Raw genomic sequence first — 11,772 nt, forward strand, 5'->3', positions numbered from 1 at the left:
ATTAATTTTATTTTTTATATTTAATTAATATTTATTCATAATATTATATATTCTAGTTAATAATGTGAATTCTATGTTCCCACCACGACATTTTAATCAATGCGTGTAAGAAACGTTATGGTGTTTCACCTCGCCCTCAGTGGGTCATCACTTACTATGGTGGCCATGTAAGTGCTTCTTTCTTCTCTTTTCTCTACAACAATTATTATAAAGTGGAATTAAGCCTAACTCAACCCCATAAAACCGGTTCATAGGATTGAGGTTTGCACCCACTTATATACAATGAAAGGCTCTAATCTCTAGTCGATGTTGGATCTCCACACCCCTCACGCCGAGACTGTCAACTCGTGCATGCGTGGGACTATATATTTTGGGTGGTCCGATAGCGGGTGGCACGATAGGCCCAACACAAACACTCGCTAGGATATTCGAAATGCTATCTAATAATAATAGAAACTAATTTAGAAACCAAATTTAAAAAAACATTTAAAAAACATTTAATAATAATAGAAACTAATTTAGAAACCAAATTTTTTTTAATATCTAAAATGATATCTAATTTAGTCACTATAGCAACTAATTATTTTTCATCTCTAAAAATTAGTTTCTATTTCATGATTTTCTTGTAGTGAACCCATTTAAAAAATAAAATAAAAAAGTAAAATAAAAATCAAATATATATTTTTAAATTTAAGTCATATTATTAAAATTAAATATTAAGTATAGTAATTTAATATATAAATAAATATAAATTATAATATTTATAGGTATTCTAAAAAATAATTTTTTTTAATTTTTTAAAATATAATAATTATTTTATAAAAATAGTTCAATTTATAAGTTTATCGGTAGACTTAACCTAAATCTTTTTACATCGTGGATCAGATAGATAAAATAAAGAGTAATCTATTTCAATTTAAATAATAATTTATTTCACTTAAACTATTTCGGTTGGGAAACATTTTAAATTAGCTGGACTATACCTATTTAAACAGTTTTCATGTTATTAACATCATTATTTGTTGAATAAATCATTGGTTAAACTGATATTATGAGAGAATCTCAGTTTTTACCTGTGGATGAGAAAATTAAACATTATATAATTGTTTAGATTAAAATATAAAAAGAAGTGTAAATAACTAGCCCAAATATTTTTAGAATTTAAAGGTGATACACTTATAATAAAAAATAATTTAACTTTATTGATACTTTTCCCCAATCCTATTATAAAATCAACAAACTAATTATATAATATATATATATATATATATAACATAGAATAGGCCTTTGGCCCATGTTGTTTTGGAGGAAGAAAAATGGAAAAGCTACTTCAACCTTTGACCAATGTAACCTTTTCAAGATCTCATTGTTTGGATCTTGTGGGTGCAAATCAGACTACTGATCCAAAATGGTTGGTTGAGCTAAGGAACAAAGAGATAAGCATTATGAAAGGGTGGATCGCCCAGTATTATGTTGATCTCCAAGCACTAGGGAGCACAAAATTGTCGATCAAAGATGAAAACAAGTTGTTCTCTATGAAATAATAGAGCATTTTCCATCACTAATATACATTAGTGGTGATGTCTATTAATATAAATAAACCATTTCATGTTACAAATGGAATGAGGATATTTCCTAAATAAATCAGTTTTATGAGGTTGAGTTAGACTTAAATTCACTTTTTAATATGGTATCAGAGTCATTTATAGTCCATTATAACGAGAGTTTGTTGAGTCACCAACTATCGGATCGTTATCAAACTACTCATAATATATAGTCTCGCGTAAGAGTTGTTAAATATCGATGTGGGAGATCCGACATGAGGGATGTGTTGAATCTCCCACATCGATTAAAGATAAAGATATTTCATAAGATTGAATTAGACTTAATTTACACTTCTTAACAAATATTGCATTTTGATAAGATTTAAGTAAGGGTAATCACTTTAGGATTTTTCTGATAACTTCATAAGGGTCTATACCATTCTCACTTCTACTTCAAAAGATTATCTTGAAAAATTAATGTGAAATTGGAAACTTTGCCGGAATATATAAGTTCTGCAAAAAAAAAAAAGTAATAATAAAATAAAAAATTGAAAATTTAATGTGAAATTGGAAACCTTGCCGGAATATATAAGTTCTGCAAAAAAAAATAATAAAAAAAAAAAATCGAAAATGTAATATTTTAATCTTTATTTGAATTTTTTTATTTGTTTCTAACTGATTAAATTCCATAATATAATCAGTATATTAATAAATCACAAAAAATAACTACTGAGAAGTTTCAACCAAAGTGTAAATATATATACTTAAATAAAAATTTAGTTCTTTTATTTGATTAAATCCATAATTTTGTTTCTCTAATTCTAACATATAAATATTTAATCCTTTTATTTTGGAACATTTATAATTTTGATCCTCAGTTTTTATATTTTTTATTTCTTGTATTTTAATTAATTACATATTTTTTTGATGACTTGACCTTAAATAAATATATTGGGTCTATGATTTAATTAAAGAAAAATAGAAGAAATAAAACATTGGTAAAATTTAGATCAAAACTAAAGACTAGACTAAATAAAACATTATTCATGTGAATGTATCGTTTAAGTCACTTCAATAAGTGTTTCATTTGATTCCCTTGTTCAACATAACTATTTTAACTCAAGCATAAATATTATCTAATTCTTTATTCAATGGATTTTTCAAGGTTTGTCTAAATGTATGTGTTATGTATACGTATGTTTATATGTATATCCAATTACTTTGAAGTACAATTGAATTCTAAAAGATACATGACATTGAATGTGTGTGTGGGTCTAAGTCTCATAGACTAAGACACTAAGTACTGGGTAAGGATATCAAATGTTGAGTCTTAAAGAGTGAATCAAAATACATGTTGAAGTCTGGGTAAGAATAGTCAAACCCACAATGGTCCATGTAGTTAATGTTAGCATACCTAAGGTGCTAAAATGGATTATATGTTAAATTTCTAGTGGAGAGTGCTTAATACGGGTCTCCTAAGAGATGTTAGTAGATATATTCCTTGTTGAATATCCTAAATATGTGGATTCATGTGTGATTCATATTATATATGTTTGTTGAATAAAGATGATGCATTGTGTGAGGGATTATGAATTTTAATCTTAAGTTAAATAAACTTAAAATTTATGGATTCATGATTTTTCATTTGATAGTTGACCTTATAATGGTTGTTGTCTATATGATAACTTGTTGTTAAGAATATATATCCGGTATATAAGGAGATCATAGAACTATGTTTAAAAGTGCGTTTGAAAGGGTGTAAAATCAAAATTTTGATATTATGTTTTTCTTTTTTATTTATATATATATATATATATATATATATAAAGTTAAATTTATATGAATACTTAAATAATTACATATATCTTTGTAAACAATTTGAAGACATTACAATAAATATATAAAAAATAATTATATTTGTTGTTAATTATTATGCTTTCATTTTATTATTGAATTGTAATTTTAAAGACCAATAAAAATTACATCACGTTGTTAAGTTTTGTGAAATAATTTATACTATTGTTTCAATACTATTTTTAGTAAATTTTAAATTAATTTTATCTTTCTAGAATTAATTAATCCGACTCATCAATTAGTTAAGAGCATTTTAGAAAAAATTAATGTATCATAAAAATATAAAAGAATATTTATAGAAATAAATAATAATAATAATAATAATAATAATAATAATAATAATAACTTTGAACAATAATTCAAGCATCTTATATCAAAATTGATTGGAAAAATTGATCTATAAATGTTTTTAGGAGAGAGAAAATATCTATAAATAGTGTGCGGGTTTTTGAAGATATTTGATTTGCGATTTCTTTTAGCATGATTTTGTTAAACTTGAGTTAAATGAATTTTATTGACAAATTGTGTAAATTCTCACATTTTTAATTTAATATAAAAAATAGAGTATTAATAAATAAAATGGATAAGCTAAGTAAAAACAGAAAATTTAATATATATATATATAATTAATTTAAGTATTTTTAATTTAAATAGTTGTTATACAATACTTTTTATTTAGTATAAATTATAGATAAGTAAATATAACCTATAAACAATTTTTAGGTGAAAATATACGTTATATTATATTCTGGGTTACTAATTTTTTTATTTGACAATTCATAGTTAGATTTTTAGAATGACTAGAATTTTATTTTAGCCTAGAATTTTTCTAGGGAAGACTTATGAGTATGCTCACCTCTAAGCATAGATAATTATGTTAAACACTGATTTTCATTCAAATAAAAATATGGTGTAGTCATCATCTTATTAAGAGAATATTACTAACAATTTAAAATGAAAAATTTAATTTCTTAAAAATAAAGAAACTCAATAGTATATTTTCATAATCATCTAACGAAAAAGAAAATTATTATCTTTACATTCTCAAAAGTAAAATAAAAAATTATGTGAAACAAACATCTTATAGGATTTTTTTTCAACGACACCGTGCTACATTCTTCTATATTTTTAAAAATATTAAATTGAATAAATTTATTTTTTAAATCAATAAATATGATCATACATGTTTATATAGATGTCAGTTTTAGATATAATATTAAAAAATTAATTTTTAAAAATACAAAAGCACTCCTTTAAACAAACATAATTTTTAATTGGTCTATTATGATATGATTTCTTATAGAAGTAATAATATATGGCAGATCATGCGGATTGACAAACTTACTATTTTGACTTGCTGATCCACTTAAGTTTGTCTGCATAACTCGCAATCCATGTAGATCAAGGATGACGAGGGACAAGTCAGGACAAGTCAACCCGCATAATAATAAAAATTATGTTTATTTATGCACCCTTAAATTTCTTCATGCACCCCATAAATTTTAGAAATCAAAGAAAACAAAAATAGTTGTTCTAGATTTTCAAAGATAAAATAGGTTCTGAAAAAAAAATTAGAATTTTTTTTTCTTCTAAATTTTCATTTTTGAAATTGATTTTTATATTATAAAAATTAAATTTTGAAATTGATGAGGTTTAGGAAGAAATTTTATGGAGGTGCAGAAAGAAACACCTTAATAAAAAAAAATGTCTCATCCAACTTTTATTGTGTATACATATTACAAGTAAATTAATATATTTTTTTATTTTTAATAAAATTTTAATTTTTTATGTAGACTATCTTTTATACCAGACTGATCGACACAATTCGTATTTTTGCAGTCTAATGTGGAGTGGGTCAACTAGACATGTAGGCCCGCGTTTTTACCCTGAATTTCTAAACACACCTGATATAGGACCCTTCATTCATCATTTTATCTTTATTTAACCAAAAAAAAAAAAATTCACATTTGATTCTGTGATTAGTCAATAACAAATTTTCAATTGTACTATAACTCTATGGAACACGTGTGACTGTTAAACGACAACCCTTTAATTTTTAATTTAAAGAAATTGAATGAGAGTTCAGAACTCGAAATTTCAAAAGTGTAACCTTGATTTGCAAAGTATTACACTTTAAAAGTTCCAACTCCCAGAGTAGAATTTTTTTATTTTTAAAATTTATGCCAAAGATAAACCAAAGTACTAGAAATTCATATTTATCTACAAATATATTGACTTTAAATTTTCAGTTTTTGATATTGTCTAATCTTCTATGTCTTCAAAATAAATTTGAAGTTTCAAAAGTTTATTTATAATTTACATGTCAAGTTCTAAAAAAAAATCCAAAAGTATTATCCTTACTTAAATGCCATCATAATGTAATATTTATTAAGAAATGTACTTTAAGTCTAATTCAATCTTATAAAATGTCATTATTTTTAATTGATGTGTAATTCCCAACACATCCTCTCGTCGATATTTACCAACTCCTATGTGAGACTATATATTATAAATGGTCCGATAACTTCTATGTGAGACTATATATTATGAGTGGTCCAATAGTAGGTAACTCAACAAACTCTCGTTAGAAGAGACTATAAATGACTCTGATACCATATTAAGAAATGAATTTAAGCTTAACTCAATCTTATAATACCGACTTAGAAGATGAAGTTTGCATTCACTTATATACTATGGAATGTCTTTCTTTCTAAATATGAAACAATATCCTCATTCCATTTGTAGTTATTAATACTAATATAAATTACTACTAATGTATATTAGTGATGGGAAATGCTCTACTATCTCATAGAGAACAACTTGTTTTCATCTTGATCTACAATTTTGTGCTCCCTTCTAGTGCTTGGAGATCAACATAATATTGGGTGATCCACCCTTTCATAATGTTTATCTCTTTGTTCCTTAGCTCAACCAACCATTCTGGATCAGTATGATTTGCACTTGTAACCACAATATCCAAGCAATGAGATCCTGAAAAGGTTACATTGGTCAAAGTTGAAGTAGCTTTTCCATTTTTTTTCCTCCAAAACAAAAGGGGCCAAAGGCCTATTCTATGTTTTATATATATATATATATATATATATATATATATATATATATATATATATAAAATAAGTTTGTTGATTTTTATAATAGAATTGGGAGAAAAGTATCAATAATGTTAAATTATTTTATATTATAAGTGTATCACCTTTAAATTCTAAAAATATTTTGGCTAGTTATTTACACTTCTTTTATATTTTAATCTAAACAATTATATAATGTTTAATTATATAATCTAAACATACCATTAACTGCATGGATGGCAACAAGACTCTCTGATATGTTCTCCAGAACCCTGAATTTATTCATAGAAGATTCATACAAAATTGTTTTAGAATATTGTTATCAAACAATTCACACCAAAGTAATTATAATCCAATTCAGATCATTTATGTATTCTACAATGCTTACCCTCCACTACTATAAGGGTCTCTTAGTCCATTATAGAATATGATGTTGCTACCAAACTTTTGAAGGATCAACTTTATATTCTGTCATCATCCACCACACAATAAACACAACCATATCCTATGTCAGTATCAATATAATCTTACAATTAAAAAATATATTTGATTCCTGCTCAATTTCTTATAATTAAAATAAAAAATGTTTCAAAATTTTTCTAAAGAACTTTAAAAATTGTTTGGAGATTAAATAGCTTGATCCTTATGATTGTTGCAGAGAGAAGAGAAGAAATAAGCACTTACATGGCCACCATAGTAAGTGGTGACCCAGTGAGGACGAGGTGAGACACCATAAAGTTTCTTGCACCCATTGGCAAAGCTCTTGAAGCTAAAAGGTTGTGGTTGGAACATAGAATTGTTTCCTATGCCGATGGGTATCACCATTTCACTACATGTCTGAATGAAAGTTCAGATAAATTCACATTATTAACTAGAATATATAATAGTATGAATAAATATTAGAAGAGAAAAAATAAAATTAAAAGTTGAATAATATTTTACACAACAAGAAAATATGAAATAGAAATCAATTTTAGAAACCAAAACACATTAGTTGTTATACTAACTAAATTAGAGACCATTTTAGAAACAAAAAAAAATGGTTTTTAAATTAGTTTCTATTATTGTTAAATGATTTCAAAATTGGTATCTAATTAGCAACCAAGGTTTTAACTACCAATTATTTAATTTATAAATTTGGTAGCAAAAATCTTAGTTGCTAATTAGATACCAATTTAGAAACCATTTAACAATAATAAAAACTAATTTAGAAATTAAAAAAAAAATAGTCTTTAATTTAGTCACAACTAATTAATTTTTGTCACTAAAAATTAATTTTTATTTCATGTGTTAGTAATTCTGTTACAAAATAAACATTTTAGTAATTTTACATTAAAAATAGTTGATAACTTTTAATCAAAATAATATAAATAATATGATAATTAATTATTATATTAACTAAATCAGATAATATATATTTGGTGGTGATTAAGGTTTAATAATTGAAAGTAGGTAATTTCAATTTATAAAATTCCCCAACTTAATGATTTTTTTTGTGTTAGACTATGTTATTTAGAAATAAAATGATAAAAGGAAAATGAATAATTAAAAAAGTGCAATGATCTTTACCTGCCATCTCCAACCCAGAGTTGTCTCAGATACAATAGTAGGAGCATTAACTTTGCATGTGGTATTTCCCCTTAAAGCCACCACCCCTGCATATATCTTACTCAACACATCACTTCCAAATGAACCTCTATCAATGCCACCACAAATCACACTAACAGGATTTCTTGCAGGATCATTGTATTGAGCTGCAGAAGCATACATACTTTCCAGGTACTCTTTCAACTCAAGAGACTCATTTAAGGGTCTGTAATAAGCCACACACTGAATTTCAATATTATTAACCCTAATATCCAGTTTCAGACTTTTTACCTAAATCATTTAGACATTCTTTTAATCCATAGATTATAATTTTAGTTTTCAAAAGAATAAACTCATTTTTATTAATGGATATATATAATTATTAAAACTTACAAGCAATATATTAAAACCACCATCTCACTTTTTTTAATAAATTAAACACCTGTAACTTAAATAAAGAATAAAGAATAAAATAAAAAAACATGATAAGAAACTTGCTGGTAAAAAAAAAAACATGATAAGAAACTTGCTGGTAAAAAAAAAACATGATAAGAAACTTTCATTGCATCATGATGATGGGATGGTAGGAGTATTAAAATTAAAAATTAATTTTATTCAAGATTTTAAGTTTTAAGAATAAAAAATTATATTTAGATAACTAAATTTTTATTTTTTTAATTGCAAGAAATAAAAATTTATAAAAGGAAATTTTTATAGGATATCATTATTGAAGTAAAACTCGGAAAAATATAATTTTAGTTGTTTAAAAATGATATAATATGATAAAAATCATTTAAAGTAAAATAAAAAATATATAAATTTATTATAAAAGAATTAAATATCTTTTTTGTCTCTTCGCGAAATTGATTTTGGTCACTAGTTCAAACTTAAAGCATACTGAATACTTGTAGTGAGAAAACTCAGTACATGAAAATCATGAAATAGAAACCAATTTTATAAACAAAAAATAATTAGTTGTTATAGTAACTAAATTAGAGACTATTTCAGAGACTATAAAAAAAAATTTGTTTCTAAATTAGCTTCTATTATTGCTAAATAGTTTCTAAACTGGTGTGTAATTAGCAACCAAAATTTTTGCTACCAATTATTTAAATTCTAAATTTGATACCAAAAATTTTGGTTGCTAATTAGATACCAGTTTAGAAATCATTTAACAATAATAGAAAGTAATTTAGAAACCAAATTCTTTTAGTCTCTAAAATAACAACTAATTTTATTTTTTTTTCTAAAAAATAATTTATATTTCATGATTTTCTTGTAATGACTTTTAAACTATTAGAATAAATATGTTAACATAATGTTGATATAAATATTATAATACAGTTCATAAAATTCGTTTATTACATAAAAAAAATATTGACAATAACTCATTCTAATAATTTTTTTATTATCAAGTCTAAAAACAAATTTCACCTTCCACCACGTGAATTGAAAAACTATATTAAACCCGTTATAAAAATATTGCTAAATGATTTTAATGAATATTCATATTTAGAGTTTAACAACTTTAAAAAATTAATGTAAATTCTATTAAATATGATTATTCTAAGCCTATAAAACAAAATACGTTTGGAAGAATGTTACAGAGGCACGTTTAAGCAACATGCTTATACCGGCAAGTGTTGAATCTCTGGCTAAGAAGGGTCTTTCCACTTGGCTGAGAAGCTGTTCTGTCAATTTCAGACCACGACTTCAATATAGTCTGGTAGCATGTTTCACTGACTTCCTGCATATACCAACTCATCATTATTAACTCACCTTTTTATGATATATTTCATGATAAAATTAAACAAGTAAAGAAAAAATTAAAATCAAAGTATGATAAATTACTCTAAAACTCCTTGAAACAACATAAAAGTAACCGTCTTGTGGTGTAATATCATCAAAGTAGAGGATTGGAGCAGATGAGGCCAGAGCACCAATGGTGATGTGAGGATATTTGAGCCTAAACCATGAAGCAAGCACTGCATATAATATAATAAACAGTATCAGCAACATATATAGGAATAAACAACAGTAACATAGAGTATATAACTATGAATGATTTGAGAAACTAACTTCCACCATATGATCCTCCAATCACAATCACAGGGGAATTTGGTGCATGTAGTGTCTTCTTAATATGTATGAGAACTGATGCATAATCTGCTAGTGCTTGAGCTGAGTTGAAATATCCAATGGTGCTTGCATTCTGAAGTGCTTCTTCCCTTGATCCAAATGGTACTGATTTCCCATAGTACCGGTGCTGATGAGGAATTTGCAATCTGTCAAACTCAATGTACCTTATAGAATATTGAAAAAAAAAAGTTCTATAAAATTATAAATACCTCTATGTATACCAAGAGAGCATTAAAGGAAGCAGCGTTATCAGTGAGAAAGGCTATGCCTTCGGGGGAATTATCTATTGGTTCTTCTGCACCCAAATAGGCAAATATTGGGGAACTAGAATTGGCACCACCCCAGTACTTGAAATTGATCAGATATCTTTGTAGAAAAGTTTTGTAACTTTCAGGCCTGTAGTTGAAGTGATCAAGAACCTGTTCGTAGTAAAATGTTTGAATGTTATCTGCATAAGTTTTTGCATCCGAAGTTGCAGGGTGATGCAAGCTTGTATCCCATCTAGGAATGGGACTCAACCTTGGAATTTCCACAGCATGTGTTGAAGTGAAATAGGTTGAGTAGTACATGAGAAAAATGAAAAGAAGGCATTGAAACAACAAGGGGTGGTGTTCCATTGCAACAAAGGAGAATAACAATCATTCCTATTTCAGATATGTAGTAAATACTTCACTTTTTATATATATAATGTGATCTCAGAGTGCAAGTGCGTTTTTTTTCTAGTTTATTCATGAGGTGTCTATACATATGTGACTTCCTACTATATTCATAATCAAAATTCAAAATTAGTTGTTAAATATTTTTTTTTTCTATACTATATTACAAAATTATTTTTTGTTTTTTATAATTTTTATACCTTTTGAGTATATGTAACTTCCCATTATTTTTTTATATATTAATTTTTTTAATATGAACTCTATTATAATATTACAACATTTACATTAATAACTACCAACTTAACATTAAATATTTTAATATTTTAATTTATACTAAAAATTCATTCGTCAATTAAATTAAAAAAACTGACAATAAATTATTTTAATAGTTTTTTAATACAAATACTCAAAAAGATAAATTTAAAGTTAACTAAGACGTAAAAGTATATAAATAAACATATTTAATCCTTAAACAAATTGAAATTTTGCTAAATTAATTGAAAAATCTATTTCTAAAATATTTTTTCATAATAGAGTAATATCCATCAATCAATAGATGGGTTAACATCAATCCTTATAGTTTCCAAAACATTAACATTATGCTTGAGACTTTTAATGAAGATAATTATGGATGTAGATGTTTTCTAGAGATAATAATGATGATAATAAATGGAACATATAAGTGATAATATATACAAATATAAAGTTGCCACTAGAAAAAAATTATTTATGAAAGTGTTTACAAATTATATGGTCCTTATAAATATGATATGTAGTGATAACTCATTTTTGTCTATGAAAGATGAGTGACAAATTGGACCAATTTAGTGAGTTGATATGTTGAAAGCTTTGTGCACCAAGAAACAAAAAATTAAAGTAGATAGTGATGATAAGACATTAACTGAA

At 25.5% G+C, this 11,772-nt stretch overlaps 1 protein-coding gene across 1 annotated transcript; it reads right to left on the reverse strand.

Moving 5' to 3' along the window:
• Positions 1-6,015: 6,015 nt before the first annotated feature.
• On the reverse strand, positions 6,016-10,949 carry LOC137835679 (uncharacterized). The gene is made up of 9 exons (XM_068644286.1): positions 10,420-10,949; positions 10,151-10,337; positions 9,923-10,056; positions 9,706-9,818; positions 8,054-8,297; positions 7,169-7,321; positions 6,873-6,952; positions 6,707-6,756; positions 6,016-6,389 (listed from the first exon to the last, which is right to left on the reverse strand). The coding sequence occupies exons 1-9, from the start codon at positions 10,825-10,827 to the stop codon at positions 6,235-6,237; spliced, it is 1,524 nt and encodes a 507-aa protein (XP_068500387.1). The 5' UTR covers positions 10,828-10,949; the 3' UTR covers positions 6,016-6,234.
• Positions 10,950-11,772: the final 823 nt, after the last annotated feature.

This window comes from Phaseolus vulgaris, chromosome 5 (genome assembly GCF_000499845.2).
Source record: "Phaseolus vulgaris cultivar G19833 chromosome 5, P. vulgaris v2.0, whole genome shotgun sequence".
In the NCBI taxonomy this organism is placed as follows: Eukaryota; Viridiplantae; Streptophyta; class Magnoliopsida; order Fabales; family Fabaceae; genus Phaseolus; species Phaseolus vulgaris.

Excerpts from the sequence above, each read along its gene's own strand:
- LOC137835679 (XM_068644286.1), bottom strand. The coding sequence starts at position 10,827 with ATGGAACACCACCCCTTGTTGTTTCAATGCCTTCTTTTCATTTTTCTC. Across the intron at positions 8,298-9,705 it reads CAGAGATTCAACACTTGCCG|ACCCTTAAATGAGTCTCTTG; the intron begins GTATAAGCATGT and ends GGCTTATTACAG. Across the intron at positions 6,390-6,706 it reads TGCCATCCATGCAGTTAATG|GATCTCATTGCTTGGATATT; the intron begins GTATGTTTAGAT and ends TAACCTTTTCAG.